A 19,449-nucleotide genomic window follows, 5' to 3' on the forward strand; every position below is an offset into this window, starting at 1 on the left:
TGCCCAAATTAATGGATAGCTTAAATAAAAATTTAAAATTAATAACTATTTTTATATACCACTTCAACTATATATTTTTTATTTAATATTATTATTTTATTTCTCATAAATAAAGAAAAATGGTAACAGTTCAATTTTTAATTTTTCACAATTGGAATTTGAAATGTAACCCAGAAAAAAGTGGAATTTAATTTAACTCCCCTGTTCCCACTATTTTGTAACCTTGTTGGATGGGAAAAGTGGAATGACGAAAAAGGGCAGTCGAGGCGAAAAACAAAATAATAACACCGTCTCTCTGCTCTCGCCGGTGCTAACGCCGACGATTCCGACTGCTCCACGTCTCTGGTCAGTCCTCTGTCTTGATCACTCTCCTTCTCTCCCCATGTTGTCTCTGTACCGTATTTTTGGAGCTCGGAAAACTTATTCATCTTTAGCATCTTTAATTGCGATTAAATTTCTTAACTTTATAAGATTATGCCTTTGTTTTGATTCAAGATGGTTTTGTCATTGTGTTATAATTCTCTATTTGGTTTGCGGGAAAGCGTGGGAAAAGAATAACAGGCTACAATTGTTTGAGATTTGAAGATTTTCTTTCTTTGGCAGTTAATAGACTTTGTAAATTTCTCATTGAATTCCTGTTATTTCCAAACAATAGAATGAGAATAGGAAGCAGCAGTAATTTTTTTCTTGTCCTTTCTTGCTGTTTGGGCATTGTTTGGTAGCTTGGAAAATGAGAAAAGAATTAAGCAGGTTGATAGGACGATGAGCTCAAATCCATTTGATTTCTTCGCATCTCTTTGACATTTAGGGTTTTGGTCTGGTTTCACACGGGTTCAAATACTTCAGATTTGGGAAGAGCTTTGTCATGATCCCAAAGCCTTTGATCAAATTAGGGAAAATAATTGTTAAGACTTTCAATTTTTGTATCTTAAAAATGGGTCTAATGGATATGAAATTGATATTGACTGATTGAATGGGAGAAATGTGTTTTTCAAAGCCGTTGAAATAATTAATATGTTTTTTCCCCTCAAACTCACTTCCCGTGTTGGTTGTTCAGAGATATTGTGGAGCAGAGGACAATTGATAGTAACTCTTCAAGTTTTTTCCCAAGCACTGGTGAGACCAATCAAACTACAGCTGGAGTCCAATTCTCCTGCGTGGTTAACTGTTTTTTTTTCTTCACATAATCAAGGTTTTTTCTTTGCTAATCTTGTTTTGTTTTGTTGTTATGTTGTTTTTTTCAATGTAATATTGATTTGAGCTCTGTTTAAGCTTTTGGGTTATGGTTTTTTCTTCCTCCTCCCTTTCATAGGTAAAGGATGGCAAAAATTAGAGATAGAACTGAGGATTTCAAAGATGTGGTCCGCCAAACAGCACTTTCTTTGGGATATAACGAGGTTTGTTAATTCTGTGAACATCTCTAAGATGTGTTTGTGTTTGTTGAGACACTAAATTTTTCCAAGTGAACTTATTGAGGAGGGGGATTGATTTTATAATGTTGTTCTGCGTAGTTGACAAAGTCATATATATTTTTTAGACAGAGTTACAGAGATCTGTTAGAATGTCGTGTTTGTGTTAAATCAGAACTACCTTAACATGGTGTCTGGGCTATGATTATTTTATTGCAGGTTCAATGTTTGAAAATCAATTCTTTTTGTTACTGCATGGTTAGGCTATGTAAAGTCTTGATCTGTTGTAACGTACCTGTAGGGTAGAGTTCCCTTGTCTACTAAAGTCTTGAATATGTCACTGATGACGGAGAAACCTGTCATTCAGAGATATTTGTGAGGAAGAGTGATGATACAGTGCTGCTTATTGGTAATGTGATGATGATATGAGAAGGAATTTGATGTATTTTCATGAATGGCTGTTCTACATATTTGGAAACCTGTCATGCTGTACTCTAGTTTGTTGACTTGAAAGTAGTGATAGTGTTGTATTTGGTATTAGAGCCACTACCAGTTGAAATCTAAATATAAATTGTAATATGTCTAATAAACATCTAATGTCTTTTTGCAATGAAAAAGTGTATTAAGTTGTTCTGATGTACTTTGAACCATTCTGTGCATAAACTATGAAAGCTTCTTTACCTGTCCTGTTAAGAGATTTCGATGCATAATTTTGTTAGTTTGGAAACTATTTCTTCCAATATTTTCTTAACTCCTATTGTCTTTTTTTCTCTGCAATTTGATTGCTTTTGACAGTCCAAAATGGCATCCATACTGTCGTCTTTCATTATTCACAAACCTTTGCAAAGGACATCTTTTACCAAAGCTGCCCTAAAGACGGTATATGCACTATTGCCACCATATTCTTCTGATTGTGAGGAGTTCATTGGATATCAGCTTTCCAAAATAAATAAATAATTCAAGATTTGATCCTTCTTTTTGTGAAGAAAGGAATTGTTTCAAAACTTATGACCATTTGTTTGGCTAACATATTCTGTTTAATTTGTTAGCTTGAAAGCATCAGAACTTTGGAACAGTTCATCATGCAGCATCGGAAGGATTATGTTGATATGCACCGTACAACTGAACAGGAAAGAGATAGCATTGAACATGAAGTAAGTTTTGGAATCAAATCCTCCAGGGCCCTCTGTTTTCTATGAAAGAAGGCATCATACATTTTTAAGTAAATGATTTTTTTTTTTACTTCATTTATAGATACGATAGGGTTTAACTTGTTTTTGCATGGGTGGGTTTTTTGTATGTATGAAGCAAACAATGATGATTTTGTTTTATGGATTATGCTTAGTATGCTCAAACATAACTTCTTCTTCTTATGTTTGAAAAGGCTTTAAAATTTCACAATGGATTATTTTTTTTATTCCCCAAGTTACTACTCATGTACCATAAATTAACTCTTCTTGATTTTCCCTGAACTTTTTCCTTGCATCAATTGTGAGACTCTTACAAGAGGTAAGTATTGAGGGGTAAATAAGTAATTAAACTCTTCTTGATGCCTTCTGAACTGTTTCTCCTATTTAGAGTTGAATGGTTACGAATATAAGAACAAATATATTTGACATGATTATGCTAATCAATGCTGAGCATTTTTGCTTTTTGTCAACCAATTAAGTTTCTCTAGTGTTCAGCAACAAACATGAAACTGTACATTCATAGTCTTTACTAAATCAATTTTTTGCAGGTTACTATTTTTATTAAAGCATGTAAAGACCAAATAGATATTCTCAAGAATAGTATAAGTGGTGAAGAAGCTAACTCAAGGGGCTGGCTTGGCATTAGAGGTGATCATTCTAATGCTGATACTATTGCACACAAACATGGGGTGGTATGCCTTCTATCTCTCTTATGTCTCAAGTTATTCATCGACTAGTGAATTTTTTGTTGTTGTGATCTTGACCATTTGCTTAAACTTGTTCATTGTTTTGATTAAATCAAATGTTCATTTTTCACCCCATAAGGAGCTTGATGTGGAAATTTTAATAATTCTTTCCACCTCTGATTATGATGGTTGTTAACCTGATATACATTGTTGACTTATTACTCACAAGTTTTGAATCAGATCAATAGCTTAACATGATATTAGAGCACTGATTAAATAGGGGTCTCAGTTTGAGTTTCCCTATTTGTGTATCACCCAATCTGTAACTTGTGGGTTGTCTCTCCACATGCGGGTGTAGGGCCTATACAAGAGAGACAGTGTTAGGGCCTATATTCTTGTTGTTCATTACCTAACTGCTTAAGGTTTTGGCTCAAATTAGAGTAAACTCCTTTAATTTATCTTTCTTCGAGTAGTTTTGTCCTGTTTAGGTTGAGTCTGGGTGAATCTTTCACATTTTCCATGATATTTTGATTGAAACTATGGTGCTTACATGGTAATATATTTCTTGTGTGAAATTGACAATTTTTTAAAATCAAATATTCATTTCTGAGCTGATTGAAGCTGTGCTTCCAAATAGCCATCGTAAGATGGAACATGGAACACTGCTAAATTGTAAGTCTCCAATTCTTCTCCTTCTATACTCTAGGGTTAAATGAAGTGCCTATGTAACAAGGCTTGCATATTTGGGATTATCCATGTCATAGAAATAGATTAAAAAGAATACAGGGAAGCTTCAATTGGACTTGTGGTGCATTAATCTCTTCCCTTCTATTTGACATGCCTGTTGTGTACGGGTAATACATACCCATTCCCATTCCTTTAATATGTTGTCTTGGGTTTATCACATGTTCAACACATTTTGAAGTTTTTTCTTGCAACACGGTTGTAATATGTGATTAAACGCATAGAACCTATCAAAAGGGAAAAGAAACTGCTATACATGTAAGCAGGACATTTCAACAGTGTGTACAGAGTTCATGTCTCTCATACTACTTTCTTGAACTGCAGGTTTTGATTTTAAGTGAGAGGCTTCATTCAGTAACAGCCCAGTTTGATCAGCTAAGAGCTAGACGCTTTCAGGATGCGATTAATAGACGGATACCAAGAAAAAAAATGAACCGGGTGTCCAGTTCAAATGCTACAGAAATCCCTAAATCTATCAATTCAGAACTGAGGGAGCCTGATGAGCCTCAGCCAGAGCCTCTTAGAGTTCAACAACAACTCTTGGATGATGAAACACGTGCTCTTCAGGTGATGGGCATATCGGTTGGCTGAGTAATCCTTTTATAAGTTTCTCAATGCATGCAGCACCTCAATTCAATTCCGGGTGCGGGGTCCTTGTATTAAAGCTGCTTGCTGCTGTACTTATGCAGGTAGAGTTGTCTAGCCTTCTAGATGCTGTTCAAGAAACAGAAACTCAGATGGTGGAGATGTCTGCATTGAATCACCTCATGTCCACCCATATTCTGCAACAAGCTCAACAGATAGAGCTTTTGTATGAGCAGGTCAGAATCCATTTTGTTGTTTGTATTTTTGGATATTTATATATTTAACATTATCTCATCTTATTTAGAGGCCTCTGCAACAACCAATATTTATTCAAAGGACTCGTATCCTCTGCAACAAATTTCCAACCCTCCCTGAAACTTGAAAGAAGCTTTTTTGACAATTGTAATTTGTAGATGTTAGTGTCTTCTATTAGAATTGAAAGGATTTCCAATTCTAGAACTACCATGACTGAAGAGGCAAAAGATAACAGGAAGGGCAGGATTTCAATTGGTGATTTTATGATCCCCTATTTGAACCGCTCAAAATGATAGATCTCTTTGGCTAACATTTTCTTCTTGTCTGGTATTATGTTATGCCTCTATAATACACTGTTGTTGTTGGCTGCAATTGTTAGTATAGGGATCTACCTTATCATGTGACTTCTTGAAAGTCCTAGTCCACTTTTTGGTGCCCAACTTATGGCAGAACCTAACTGTTTCTATGAACTCTAAAAATCACTTTGGTCTGAAATAAACAATATTACTTCAGTCCACCTGCCCACAATTTGTTATCGCAAATCTTGGTGACAAAAAATCCAAAGTAATCAGAAGCCATAATCCTTTATGAAATGTCTTCAGTTCATCTGGCATGTTCAGTATCAAAACTGAATACAAAAGATCCTACATTCAAATTGTGGGAGGCATTGTGGAGTCACTCAATATAGCCATCTTATTGCTGTGTTAGTTTTGACTACCTAAAGTGGGAGGATGGCAAAGATCTTGTGGACCTCAGGCCAGCCTATTTGCGACATTAGGCTTTGTGATTCAAAACATTTTGTGGAAACCTCCTTTCCATCTTCTTGATAAAGGATCAAAATGGCTGGGCCTCATTAATAATAGATCCCTAATTAGAAGTCTCCCCTAGATAAAAAAATTTCTTAGGAAACAAAAGAAAGAAAAAAAAGGTAGCAACAATGGAAGCCCTAATTTTCTAGAGTTCAACTACAGTACCTGGGTATAAAAATATGTAAAAGCCAGTATTCAGGTTGAAGTTTCTCTTCTTCTGTTCTACTTCATTTTATTGAGGACCCTGGCCTTAATAGGTTGAATAAAGTTGGTATATTGCATGACTTTTATGTGGAGTCATGAAAATTGTTTTTGCTGCAGTTTTTCTTTATGGTAATTATGAGTTGATTAGAATCCAACTTTTGAGCTTTGGCATATATTTGTCGAAATATCAGAACTATGCACAAGAAGCAGTGTTTTATGTTCACACCTCTTTGTTTAACAGGCAGTCGAAGCTACATCAAATGTGGAGCTTGGTAACAAAGAGCTGTCTCAAGCCATCCAGCGAAATAGCAGCAGCAGAACCTTTCTTTTGCTTTTTCTATTTGTACTTACCTTTTCAATCATCTTTCTTGATTGGTATAGTTAAGTGGTTGATTTTTCTTGGTTTATATGTCCATCATTTTCATCTTTTCTGCTTACTCCAAGAAAAGGAAAAAGAAAAGAAAAAGGAGGAAATCCCATCTTTGCCTTGAAGTTTTCGTAGCCTGGGGGATATGATACATGGGTGGAATGAAATGGAAAATGGATCTAGAATTTAAGTTATTTCTATTTTATTTTCCAGTGATTTTTGTATTTGAGATTAATTCACACTATCTCTTCTATTGATACTCTTTGAATCAGGAGGAACCCATGGAGATGGGTTGTGAATTAATAGACCTCCAACCGGCTGTATTCTGATTAGAAATTGCTTTCATTTCCACACTGAAAATTATCACATTTTATCTTGGACAAAAAATATGGTTTTATTAAAAAAAATTATATCTTAGTATTTTTAAATAGTTTTTAAAATAAATTGTTTTGAATTTGAACTTTTAAAAATTCTTATATTCTACATGAAAGTTATTATTATTATTATTTATTTAAAGAGAGAAAAATAGAAAACTATTTTACATTATTTTGCATTTCTTGGTGGGATTGCTCATAAATTAAATTATTTGTAGGTTACATTTGGTTCCATCAATCTCTCTTAGACCTCTTGCTAGGATGATTACTCTTACATAATGTCTTTATCAATTGACCCACAAATTACGTTGGGCAACCATGATTATAAAAAATATAAAAACTTTCTCAACAAAATTCATGAAGAGTGAAAAAAAAAAACTATTGAACAAAAACCCAACTACTATGTACCTCTTGAACTAATCTAATTTAGGTCCATCTCCCTCCCAAGTTCTGCTCCTATCTTAGTATACTTTAAAAAAACAAAAAGAATGAAGGAGCTATAACCACTCAGTGATTTTACTCTCTATGCAAAACCCAGCTGCTGCTGAACGAGAGAAGCGAAAATTGTCCACCCACCTCCGTTCACCTGCAACAGAAGCCATGGATGTGGTGTACGTAGTTTAATTTGCAGCAGATTCAACACGCAGGTCCATTTCCTATCTGCTCAAACCTGCTCTATAATAAGCCTTCTTGCTTGTTACATATGCACCCAGGTAAAGGATTTGCGTAAAAATTCTCCTCTTGTTTTGGTGACTCTCCAGGCATCCTATGGTATGGCGCTCCAGTCCTGTTTGCATGTAAGAACCTCACTTTGGACGAAAACTTCTCCCAAGACAGCGTACCGTTGTCCCATTTATCAATCAGTCTCACAAAATTCCGACTGCAATCATATAAAAACATGTCAGATTATCAGTTCTCATTTTATAAAGGACTGGAATAATGGCTGATCATTTTTGTAACCTACGTGTCAGGGTTGATCGTCTTCCGAAACCCTTCAAACCGCCTATGGCCCTGCACTGCCTTAGCCATATTCCCATCATAGGTATACACAAAGACATCGCTCTCAACTGCTACAAGATAGTCCAAGGCAGCAAGCTGATTCTGGCGGTTCTTAAGAAGCGCCAACTCCTCCTCTGTGGCTAAGTTAGAATGTGAGAGTACATTTGGGTACTTGGACTGGATTGCAGAAACCCCATTTTTGCCATAAATCTTTCCTGCAACTATGTATATTTGTGTATCGGATGGGAACCCCATTGCCTCAAGAAAGACAGCAGCCTCTCTTGGGGTTATGGGGCAGCCCCCTTGGAGTCGCCTAGCCTCGCCGTCGATATCTTTCTCCTTCCAATGCTTGACATTATGCCTCATAACCTTGAGCTCCTCAGCATCTTCTGCAGTCAGATTGTGAGTGCAACCGGTAAAAGCAAGCATGTCCTTTTCATATCTGTAATCACAATCAAACCATCATGGTTAATGAAATTAAACAACAAAAAACTACAAATTTTTGCAGGCACCAATAATGCAGTCTCTTCTTATTAGGTACCTTAAATGGAGAGCTATATATGGCTTGTTATCGGTTCTAAGCCTGTCTACTAACTTCATTGCAAGATTTTCGATTGTGTCAGTGAAACGGAGTGCATCATACATTGCCCGGCACCTGAGCCTTTGGATTGACTTGGAAAGGTAATTGTTTGCAAGGCGGGAATCGGAATGTGTAAACTGGATCACCTTGTGCTTCTTCAGTAATGAAACTATCGTCTCTTTGTAATAACTAGCCTGCATAAGAAATAATCATTTTTTTTTTAATAATAGAAGACCACACTCTCCATATATAGAAGTTCTAAATAATTATTTTCATACCTTGGACCAAGAAACTGGGGGCTTCTGGAGGGGCTTCACTGCTGCATACTCTGGTGGGAGAGACTCCACTATTTCAATATCATCTTTTAGAACCTCTTGAAAGTGGTTCCAGTTGAAGATATCTTTAAAATCACTGAGAAAAAAAAAAATCATTTTTAGAAAACATGAATACAAAGTTTTGTTCCTCCTTCTTCTTCTTGTTCTTACCTTGAATCTGTCCAGAAGGAATTGTGATCAAGAGAAGGATAAACCAGGGTTGCATTCATGATTTTTGCTATGGCTACCATGTCACTTATCTACATTTCAATCCGAACAAAGAGAATCAGGTGACAAAAGACAGAATGTGAGAGAATTTGCAAGGAAAAGTTTACCATGCTTACCCCAGTTCTCATTTGATTCAACCCACCATTAGCATGAATTAGAATATAGCCATTCATGACAGCATCACTTCCTGGAAATAATCAAGGAAAAAGAGACAGAAAATAGTAAATAAAAAGTGGATTGAATTGAATTGCACTGGTACTTGGGAAATATCGGAAGTCTTGAACATACTATTTTCATTAAATGGACGATTAATACATTTATAGTAGTCCCCACTGTTGGGCTTAGTCCAAACATCTGGATTCTGATCATGATCAGTAGCAGGAACAGATTGAAAAGTAGGATCGCCATCTCCTGAAAAATGAGACGCAAACACCACACAACAATAAAAATCCATAAAAGCATTGGTCAAAAGACCAAGAAAAATCTCGCCATACATTGATTCAAGGCATTCGCTTTGAACCCAAAAAGCGATTTTTTTTTGTTATTTTGTTTTCTTCAAGAGAATAACTTCGAGCATGAAGCAAATATGAGAGATAGAGCGATTATCTGACCAGCATTGTCTCGGATTATGATATTATGAACCACTGAAGATTCATACACAGGCTTCTGAGGAATAAGAAAATCATTCTCTACCACCCCACGAAAACTCGTGATGAACGACAACCTGGCCACCAAGGAGAACGACGAAACCATTATCAGGCCCCAACAAATCCAAAAGATTTTGCGCCTCTCCGCCTTAAACTCCCAAAAACGCATCCTCCTCCGATAAACAGCGGCATTGCGTATTGCAGAGCTATCGTTGACGTCATTCACATGGCCGCTTTCATCTGCAAATTCCGTCACGCGCCTTCTCGTCCCCATGGCTTGCGAAAGACCAGCATTGGCACCGCCAGAGCTGTCTCCGCCAGACGACATCTCCACCAAAAAAAAAATGGAAGAACCAGATGGAAAAGAAAAATAAGCCAGAAAGAGTGGGAAAATGATAGAAAAAGAGAGGAAGGATTAATAGAATCTTCCCAATAGAGGGTAACGGTTTTCTCTCCATTTCTATCCATCTTATTTTTATCCTTTTTTTTTTTCTTTTTTTTCTTTTTCTTTTTAAAAAAAAACTAGATATATTTTTTTCGTTGAAAACATTTAGATCTTTGCCGTCCTGAATATATGGCGAGACACTCTCTCTTCTTCTGATCTTTAGAAGAGAGAAGGAATTTCACAAACCCTTTTTTTATATTATAATAATAATAATATTATTATTATTATTATTAACCACTATACTCTTAAAATAAAGAGATAAATAATTTCAAAAATAATTGAATTATCTTTTATATAAAACCTTATCAATTTTTTTTATTATGAGAATCAAATTTTAAAATTTATGATTTTGTTATTTATCTTAAATCTGAATTTTGTGATTTGAAAGTTAGTTAAGAAATTGATAAAGGCTAAAGGCTTTAAGGATGATCATTTTTGGAGTTCTTGCTAAAAAAACTTATCTATTTTTAAATGGATTTAAGAAAACTGTTAATTTGAATAATTAATAGCTTATCTTAAATAATTGGTACATCTTAAATAGTAAATAATACATTATTTTTAAATGAAATGTTTGTGAATCCATTATATCGATTAGTACGAATGTATGTTATGGATAATGGATGAATATTGTGTAACTAAGAATGTTTGATAATGATTCTTGAAATGTTCTACTATTTTTAATACTTTAAAATTTTTATTTTTTAAATATTAAAAATATTTTATAAAATAACTATCAAACGTACTCTAAGAGTTCGTTTGACAGTGATTCCAAAAAGTATTTATAATATTTTTAGTACTTGAAAGATAAAAAATTTCATATATTAGAAATACTATAAATGCTTTTTAAAATCACTATCAAATACACTCTAAATTATTATTAATAAAGCATTTTTAAAAGAATTTGTTTCATACTATTTTCATAATACAATTCAGATGAATGAAAATTAAGATTCTAAGTAAATATAAGATTAGGAGTTCATATTATCACTCAATAAAACTTCTTATTTTTTGGTAGCAAGATAAAAATGCAATAATTTTAAGAACACTTTGTAAATTAGTTTTATAGTAATATGGAAGAAAAGAAACATAATAAAAAGAAAAAAAAATTCAAAAAACATATAATATCATTTGTGTAACAAAAATTTTACTATTCAAAAAGCATTAAGACTTAGTTTGGTAACTATTTTTTAAAACTGTTATTTGATATTTTATTGAATAAAAGTCTATTTGGAACCTAAAATATTTTTAATATCATTGAATAAGTTTTTAAAATAATTTTTATATTCAGTGCTTTATTTTTAATAATTTTATACGCTTGTATGATTATTTTTTAAAACAATCCTTAAAAGCAAGTGAAAACAATTACAAATAATTAAAATATGTTCTATAAAAACATAATATTTTTTGTTCTTAAAACAAAAAATAAAAAACAATTTCTAATCATCAAACATGTTTTCTTGTTTTTTTATTCTAGAAAACAAAAAATTGTTCTTAAAAGCAGTTGTCAAACAAGCCCTAAGGAACTCTACCTTGGAATTTTTAGGTTGTAAACAATTTTTAATGAATTGTTATATAAAAACAATATGAATCTTCATAACAAATTTAAGATGTTTTCAATTGTTTTTTTTTTCTTTTTTCTTTTTTCCTTTTTTTTTGAAGTATTTTGAAAAACAATAAAAAAATATAAAGAATAGAAAAATAATATTTATATTCCACGAAGACTTGGCTAAGGAAACAATATTTAATATTTTAGTTTCCAACAAAAAAAATTTGAAAACAATTAAAAACTATTTTTAAAAACCATTCTAAACTAATTATTAATTATTTTAAAAAATGTTACCAAATAACATTTATTCAATTCAAAAAGCCAATTATTAATGTGATCTCACCGTTGGTAGCTTAGATATTGATTAGTAATTAATTGATGTAGAATTTCTTTTAGGACAAAAATTTAAGTACCTAGGCACAAAAAATAAACAATAAAGTGAAATCTCTAATGTTTTATTTGGTAAACATTTTTACATATGTTTTAAAAATGATTTTTATTATTATATTTTATTTTTTAAAACAATAATTAGAAAATAAGTAAAATCAATTAAAAGATATGATCTAAAAATACTTAATTTTTTTGTTTTTAAGAAGATAAACTAGAGAACAATTTTATAGTTGTCAAATGCGTGTTTTTTTATTATAAAAATAGAAATTTATTTTTAAAAATAGTTTTATAATTGTTAAACGTGTTTTTCTGTTTTCTTTTTATATAAAAAAAATAGAAAATTGTTTTAAAAAATAATTGCAAAACAAGACCTAATGCTTTTAGAAAGACTAATAAAAGATTTCAAAATTATCATACTACGACATGATGAAACTCTAGAGTATAAAAATTGTATACAAATCATAACTTAAAATTGTGACTAAAATTATTTATATATTTTCATAATCTAAAGTTGCTATAACTTGTTATATATTTTCATTCCCTAAAATTATAAATAAATGAATTTACATATATCATGAATAAATTATTTATAGTGTAAATTTCTAATATTCTTTCATTGAACAAATAACATAATAAATGATTAGATTTAGAATGATTTAATAATGTTTTTCATGTAATAGTTTTTTGAGGGTGTCTTTATCGATCTTGTTGATTTGATGTTTGTATCCTTGAAAATATATGATAAGATTTAGATTATTAAATAAATTATATTAAAACATATAAAAAAAGATTATGTTATAAAAAATAAGATTAAGATATAAAACAATAAGATCGACTTAGTTGTAAAGTATAAGACCTAAAATATACATGTGATATTTTTCTTATTAATTTTACAATACTTTAATAGGACTCTAAAAAGTGTAAAATTCAATTCTTTATTAAGACTTTAAAAAATACAAATAATTTTAAGGGCAATATGGTAATTAGCTTTATCCGAAATTCCTAACGAAAGAACAACATGGAAGGAAAAAACTTAAGGATTAAGAAGCAAACCAACCCAAGCCCAAGTTCAATCCAATGCCAGGCCCGTGCATTGAGGTGTGGCATAATTCCCATTGGGCTCAGCCCTAGTGGACTTGGCCTGTAATTTCAATAACTGGGCTTGACCCTTATAGTAAACCTTTTTGGCTCAAAATCAGCCCATTTAATCATTAAGATTTATTTGGATATGTTTATTTAAGTAATTTAACTCTTTTTTTTTTTCAACTTTGAGAAAATAAAAGCTAATTTTTATATAGAAAACACCCAAGAGGGTGGAGTGTGAATTGGGTTTTTTAAAAAATCGTTTTCAAAACACAACAATTTCAAGCAAATGAAACACAAATATAAAGAAATGAAGTTAGAGATAGCAAACTTAGATTTTATAATGGTTTAATACTTCTTTGCCTACGTATACTCTCTTCAGGCTCGTAATCGAGTGAGGTTTTCACTATACTTGAAGTTTCAACCAAACTTTTAACACATTTACACTTGGATTCTAACTTCAATAGGTTTTTATACAATCTCTTCAAGTTTCTACTCATTTTAAGGTTTTAACACTCAAATAACAATTTTGAATCTCTCAACCTAACTCAATAAATATTACTTAAATACTATGAAGAATCACAAAGGTGCACTAAGAAATATGCAAATAGAGATTTAATGCACTAAGGAAAGAATAAGAGTTTTTGAGTCAAGAACAAGTATGTAAACAAGTAAATGCAAATGTTTTCTTACTCATAAATGAAGTGGGGCTCTCAATTTATAGGTTCCTAGTCTTGAAAGCCAAAAATGCTAAAAAATGGCCTTGATCGGTTGAGTTGAGAGTCAATTGATTGACTAATCGTTAGGCAATAAACACATAGTAGGTGACTGTTAGGCCTTGATTGGACCTTCACTGGGAAGACATATCTCTCGACTAAGAATGCAAGGCTACTAAAAGAAAAAAAAAGATTTTTTTCATCTCTCGATCGGACCTCGACCGTGAAGGTGTAACTGATTGATCGGTATCTTAACCGGTTGATCCAATTGTCCAGTACCTCAATCAGTTAACCATTTTTGTCCCAAAAACCTATATTTTTCTATTTTTTTCTCTTATAACACTTAGACAAAGTTTTTAGGTAAATTAATATGCCAATCTTGAAATGATTTGTCTAAAGCTCATTTGATAAAACTCGGGTTTTGATGGAAATGTAACTTTAATGTATAAACCGAATTTTAAAAGATGCATAAAAATCCTAAATGCACCCATGCATTCAACTTACATATATTTCCTATGATTAAAAGGTCTTCCAAATATCTTAATTTTTCATCCATTAAGTCATTTAATAAATTTCAAACTAACATTTGAAAATCTCTATAATTCAAATTGATTAGTAACTTAACTATGACTTGTTATTATTTAAACACGATTAAGAGAACCTTGGGCTAACAAACTTGAAAATGGAAATAGGAAATTGTTTTTTTTCTTATACTAAAAAATATTGTTACCAAACTTAAAAATTAAAAGGAAAAAGCAGATATTTCTTAAGCATACCCAATTGGCACCATATTCCATCACTATTAACATAATCCGATTTACACGAAACAATAGTTTCCAGCCCTCAGCCCAGTTAACGCTGTTACATGGGCCTATCTCAGAGCCGGCCCAGACCAAATGGGTCCGTTTGCCTGAAACCCTCTCTATAAATACCTAATTTCAACATTGAGAAACTAGGGTTTTGGGTTTCTTCAAAGCAGGCGTAGCTGGTTCCGCCAAGTGAGAGAGAGAGAGAGAGCTCGAAGGCTGCTGAGAAGATGGTGAAGGGACGCCAAGGAGAGCGCGTTAGGTCTGAGATCTATGGTTTCTTCTCATTTCCTGCTTCAATCTTCTACTTTCTTTATTCATTTCGCCAAAATCTCTACATTTTATTTATTTTTTGCTTATTTGTGTTGTACTTTTGTAATCTCTACAGGCTTTATGTCCGAGGGACTATTCTTGGATACAAGAGGTAACAAATAATTGCTGTTGATTTTGTTCTATGTTTGGTAACTGAGAAAACGAGGGAAGACGAAAAACAGTTATTTTTTTGGTGGAGTCGTAATTGTTTTTGCTTCGTAATGCTTTCTCGGTAATAAAATGGAGGGTGATTCGTTATTGGTTGTTGTATGGTGATGACCTAGGTCGAAGTCGAACCAGTATCCCAACACCTCTTTGATCCAGATCGAAGGCGTGAACACCAAGGAGGAGGTGGCGTGGTATTGCGGCAAGAGAATGGCGTACATCTACAAGGCCAAGGTGAAGAAGGACGGATCGCACTTTCGTTGCATTTGGGGCAAGGTCACCAGACCTCACGGTAACAGTGGTGTTGTCAGAGCCAAGTTCAAGTCCAATTTGCCTCCCAAGTCCATGGTAATTGAAGAGACCTGTTTATAGAATATTGTACTGTATGCTTCTGCTAGGATTAGTTTCTGACTTCCTTCTATAATTATGTTGTATTGCAGGGAGCTAGGGTCAGGGTTTTCATGTACCCAAGCAACATATAAGGTATGTTCATTGCTCTTTCATTGTTTTGTTGATTGGGTCTTGTAATTTTATTGAACTAATCATGCATTGAAACTGTTTGTTCTCTTACCTCTTATGAAATATGGATTCATGCTAAATAGTGTTCACTTAGAAATTGTATTCATATGATAAAATATCATATTTGCATGTTCGAATTTGAATGGAACGTTGTTTTTCTTTGTTCACAAAATTAATATTTGTTTTGCATAGTAAGTAAACATTCTCTATGGCACCTATTTTGTAGGCTCTTTTTTTTTTCTTTCTATAGGCAAATAAGAAATATATACACACATGATCAATGCATCACTGTCAAAGTGGTGGACACAGAACATGGTAACTATACAAGTGTGAAAGCAATAATAACTAACCTATAACCACAACCCTAATCATGAACTAAGTACACAACCACTCTATAAAATCTGTCAAGGATAGGGGACCCCATTTGACAATCAACTAGGAGATGCCCAAAACACCACAAGTAGAAATCAGAAATGAGAGAGTCCTTAAGAGCTTGGTTAGTGGGTTGCACTCCTTCAAAGGTTCTCTGGGTGCTTTCTTCATTTTGTCAAAAAAGGCAAAGAGGAGCACCTATTTGTAGGCTATGTTGCATGATATATGGTTATAAGGTTGTTTCTTATTCATAAGTCTTAAATTATAGGACATATATTTTATGATTAAATATCAACATTGCTTCATCGTCTGATTGGTGTACTTTGTGTAAGGTCAAACAGTGATTTGGTGGGAAGTAATTTTATCTAAATAATTCATACTAAGTTTTTTGATGCAATTTCTTCATTTTTCTTATGTTCCCTTAATCTTGGGAGAACACCAATGAATAATAATACTATGTATGGGAGAACACCCATGAATAATAATACTATGTATACCCCACATAGTTGCTTTTTTGTGGGATTATGACTATTTGATATGCATTTTCTAATGTTCCCTTTCAGTGATTGGGTTGTTATTTCGTTTAACTTTGTGTTGTTTTCTCCTTGCAGCTGTTTGAAATCATGGGTGGTGCCAGATAGAGCTCATTAGGACTTGATGGGATATGCAATTTATATTTGCCTTTTTTGAGTTAAGTTCAATGTTTTTGTGTCATCTGAAGGAGAACCATTTTTGTTTGTTTAGAATGTTCAATGGAACATTACTCAATTGCTCACTAAGTTCAGTCTGGATTATTCAAAATTCTTGCTCTTGATATTGATACTTCTCATGATCAAAACTTATTTTACTTAATATGGATTGAAGTTTGCATGAGAATAAACTGGATTGACTTTCACTCTACCTCACTGAAATGTTTAGGGAAAGAAAAGTTATTATATCTTTTAGTAAGAATATAGGGTTTATGAAATCTAAATGTTCAATATGGTTCTGGAAAGAATGAAAGAAAATGGAAACCTGAAATAAAAAGGTAGTCATTAAGTTTCTGTGATTGTAAGGTACTTCCCCCTCCTAAACCGGCTTGGAATCACGGCTTGCAGCAAGCTTGTTCTGAAAGATTTTAGAATCTACCGGAGATCATGCGTGGTATGTGTGGGGTTATTTCCCATCCCATTGATGAAAAACAAATTATCTAATCATGTGTAAGATGGCCAGGTTTGGGGGTTATGTGTTAACTCTGAAAGGAGGAAGGGAATAAACTGCAAAGAAGAGGGGGAGGTATCACATTTGGTTTAGGGAAAGGGAGAGAAGAACTCTATGGGCTCCCTAGCCGGGTAGATGGATACATTCTAAATGGTGGAAGGAAACAACCGGTGGGGTTGCCTCCTTTTGCGAGAGGCGCTCTTCTTCTGCCAAAAAAGAACAGTAGTTGAGGGTGGGTTTAACAAGATCCCCTTGTTTGCTGGCCTTCGGTATAACACGGAGTGGGAATCCCAAGTTGTATGATAGGGAAGTTTCATCCTTGGTGGGCAATTTCAGCCTCTACCTCTTGGATATAAGGTTTTGAGTGGTAATTGTTTTTTGGATTTAAGAGTGTTTGGAAGTGATTTTAGAAAGCGTTTTTAGTATTTATAATACTTGAATGATAAAAAATTTTAAATATTAAAAATATTAAAAGCGTTTTTTAGAATCATTGTCAAACTGGTTTTAAGTTTTTTGGTGATTATTTTTTGAAAATAGTTTTTAAAAATAGTTTTTTAATATTTTGTAAAATTAAGTAAAAATGTTTTTAACTTTATTTTAATGCTGTTAAATATATTTTAAAAATAATTTTTATATCTAATTTTTTATTTTACATATTTGTATAGTTATTTTTTAAAATGATTCTTAGATAATAATTGAAAGCAATTGATAGATGTTTATGAAAATATTGTGTTTTCTATTTTTAATAATATAAAAATAGAAAATAACTTTTTAGTTGCCTAAATTTACCATAGTCTCAATGCAGGAGCGGATGGTTTTCTGGTTACTTACCCTTCTTAGCGGAGGGAGGGGATGGATTTTCTGTACTACTTTTAACGGTCCCAGGCGTGGGCAACAACAAATTGATGTTCCCGCTTTCAATTCCAAGCCAGCCCGCCCGGCCGCTCGCCCATCCCTCCCTCTCTTCCCTTCCCCCAAGCCGATGATTCTCCATAGCCCATTAATGGAGCAGTATGTTTCTATCCTTCCACAGCCCCGCGGCTGCAAAAAGTCTTACAACTCTTACTGAAGTGATGGACCTTCCCTGCTCACAAGGCCCGAAGGCCCAATTACTTTCTTGAATCCCAAGTCTATTGGGGTTCCCCTCTACGTGTTCCTTTTGAGCTCAAGACCCCTTGGTCGTCTAAGACAAGTATGTAATCCATCTGAAATCATTTCATTTAGGCCAAAATAAGTTTTGTCTGGCACTAGAAGTGAGAGGATTCCCTTCTCTCACAGGCCAGACAGAATTGACAACCTAAACTCTCAAGACTGATGATCTGTCCAGTCAAGCTTTTAAGACTTCTGGCATGCGTGATCAATCATACTTGACATTCGAGCGGCCAACGAGATTCCATTTAGCCAATAAGTTTATGTCAATTAATTATTGCACAAAATCTCAGACGTTGACAGGCTAAATGGACAAACATCTGCATGGTCTGAGATCTTGACATGTTAGCGATGACACTTACCAGCAATGTTTTCAGAACCGGACCGGTGATTGAACCGGAAAAGTTACCGGTTCACGGTTCACTGGTCGGACCGGCGGTCGAACCGCTATCGAACCGTTATCGAACCGATGACGTCATAAATATATAATTTATATATTATTAATTTATTAAAATTAAAAATAATTATAAAAATTTTAAAATATATATGAATAAATTAAACATCAATAATATTATTTTATATATTTGATATTATCAAATTAAATCATATTAAATGAAATGTATACAATATTTAAATGTGAATATATTAAAAATGAAAATTTTAACTAATTTATAATTTTTAAAAATATTATATTATTTTTATTTAATATTATAAAAATTAAAATCCAATATATATTGTTTTGTTTGGCAAATCAAATAACAAATCACGTGTAGCCGAGTGGTATCCTAATTCACTTACTAAACCTGAGGTCCAGCTTCAAATCCTCATGTTGCATATTTGTTAAGTTTTTTTCATTATCATATTAGTTTGCAATCCCACATCGGTTTGTGAGAGAAATAAGGGTGCAAAGGAGGCCTATAAAAGGCATCCTTGTTGAAAGCTACAACATGTCCACCTTGTGGGCTCAAGACTGAGCCAACTTAAATGCTAAGGGTGTGGGCTTTGTCATGTAAAGACTTGGCCCAGTATGGTTTTTAGCCTATTGCTCTAATATTTTATACAATGGGCTTGCAAAATAATGGGCCAATATGGACTGTTCGGTTCGTTTAGAACCGTCCGGTTCACCGGTTCGACTGCTGGTTTAGGCGGTTCGTAACCGGTCCAATAGTTAAACGGTTTAATAGAGTGGACCGGACCGGAAATGTGACCGGTCGACGGTTGGACCGGCCGGTCCGGTCCGATTTTTAAAACATTGCTTACCAGTCGCCCTTAACTGAGATGATTGTCCAACTGCCCTAAAGACATTCAACATTACAGAAAATGTTAAGAGTGCACAGTCAACACTACAGTGACGG

The 19,449-nt window shown here is 33.4% G+C and overlaps 3 protein-coding genes across 4 annotated transcripts; 2 read left to right on the forward strand and 1 right to left on the reverse strand.

Annotated features, from left to right (window-relative positions):
• The first annotated feature begins 217 nt into the window (after positions 1–217).
• On the forward strand, positions 218–6,443 carry LOC104881127 (syntaxin-81). Of its 2 annotated transcripts, none has more exons than XM_010660187.3 (9): positions 218–345; positions 1,058–1,116; positions 1,313–1,397; positions 2,205–2,288; positions 2,459–2,563; positions 3,148–3,291; positions 4,354–4,596; positions 4,719–4,850; positions 6,124–6,443. In XM_010660187.3, the coding sequence occupies exons 3-9, from the start codon at positions 1,320–1,322 to the stop codon at positions 6,265–6,267; spliced, it is 930 nt and encodes a 309-aa protein (XP_010658489.1). In that variant the 5' UTR covers positions 218–345; positions 1,058–1,116; positions 1,313–1,319; the 3' UTR covers positions 6,268–6,443. The 2 variants fall into 2 exon arrangements, with proteins under 2 accessions (XP_010658489.1, XP_010658487.1); XM_010660185.3 differs by having other exon boundaries at positions 220–345; positions 1,058–1,192.
• A 348-nt stretch (positions 6,444–6,791) lies between these two features.
• Positions 6,792–9,815, reverse strand: LOC100246252 (O-fucosyltransferase 19). The gene is made up of 8 exons (XM_010660183.3): positions 9,356–9,815; positions 9,033–9,155; positions 8,861–8,931; positions 8,688–8,776; positions 8,481–8,613; positions 8,164–8,396; positions 7,588–8,064; positions 6,792–7,503 (listed from the first exon to the last, which is right to left on the reverse strand). The coding sequence occupies exons 1-8, from the start codon at positions 9,717–9,719 to the stop codon at positions 7,299–7,301; spliced, it is 1,695 nt and encodes a 564-aa protein (XP_010658485.1). The 5' UTR covers positions 9,720–9,815; the 3' UTR covers positions 6,792–7,298.
• A 4,638-nt stretch (positions 9,816–14,453) lies between these two features.
• Positions 14,454–16,546, forward strand: LOC100258134 (large ribosomal subunit protein eL33w). The gene is made up of 5 exons (XM_002280003.4): positions 14,454–14,639; positions 14,766–14,801; positions 14,974–15,202; positions 15,295–15,337; positions 16,357–16,546. Exons 1-4 carry the CDS (start codon positions 14,608–14,610, stop codon positions 15,334–15,336), a joined length of 339 nt encoding a protein of 112 aa, XP_002280039.1. The 5' UTR covers positions 14,454–14,607; the 3' UTR covers position 15,337; positions 16,357–16,546.
• The last annotated feature ends 2,903 nt before the right edge of the window (positions 16,547–19,449 follow it).

This window comes from Vitis vinifera, chromosome 13 (genome assembly GCF_030704535.1).
Source record: "Vitis vinifera cultivar Pinot Noir 40024 chromosome 13, ASM3070453v1".
Classification (NCBI taxonomy): Eukaryota; Viridiplantae; Streptophyta; class Magnoliopsida; order Vitales; family Vitaceae; genus Vitis; species Vitis vinifera.

Excerpts from the sequence above, each read along its gene's own strand:
- LOC104881127 (XM_010660187.3), top strand. The coding sequence starts at position 1,320 with ATGGCAAAAATTAGAGATAGAACTGAGGATTTCAAAGATGTGGTCCGC. Across the intron at positions 2,564-3,147 it reads GAGATAGCATTGAACATGAA|GTTACTATTTTTATTAAAGC; the intron begins GTAAGTTTTGGA and ends AATTTTTTGCAG. Across the intron at positions 4,597-4,718 it reads ATGAAACACGTGCTCTTCAG|GTAGAGTTGTCTAGCCTTCT; the intron begins GTGATGGGCATA and ends GTACTTATGCAG.
- LOC100246252 (XM_010660183.3), bottom strand. The coding sequence starts at position 9,719 with ATGTCGTCTGGCGGAGACAGCTCTGGCGGTGCCAATGCTGGTCTTTCG. Across the intron at positions 8,397-8,480 it reads CCCCAGTTTCTTGGTCCAAG|GCTAGTTATTACAAAGAGAC; the intron begins GTATGAAAATAA and ends TTTCTTATGCAG. Across the intron at positions 8,065-8,163 it reads TATATAGCTCTCCATTTAAG|ATATGAAAAGGACATGCTTG; the intron begins GTACCTAATAAG and ends TTGTGATTACAG.
- LOC100258134 (XM_002280003.4), top strand. The coding sequence starts at position 14,608 with ATGGTGAAGGGACGCCAAGGAGAGCGCGTTAG. Across the intron at positions 14,640-14,765 it reads CGCCAAGGAGAGCGCGTTAG|GCTTTATGTCCGAGGGACTA; the intron begins GTCTGAGATCTA and ends TAATCTCTACAG. Across the intron at positions 14,802-14,973 it reads ACTATTCTTGGATACAAGAG|GTCGAAGTCGAACCAGTATC; the intron begins GTAACAAATAAT and ends GTGATGACCTAG.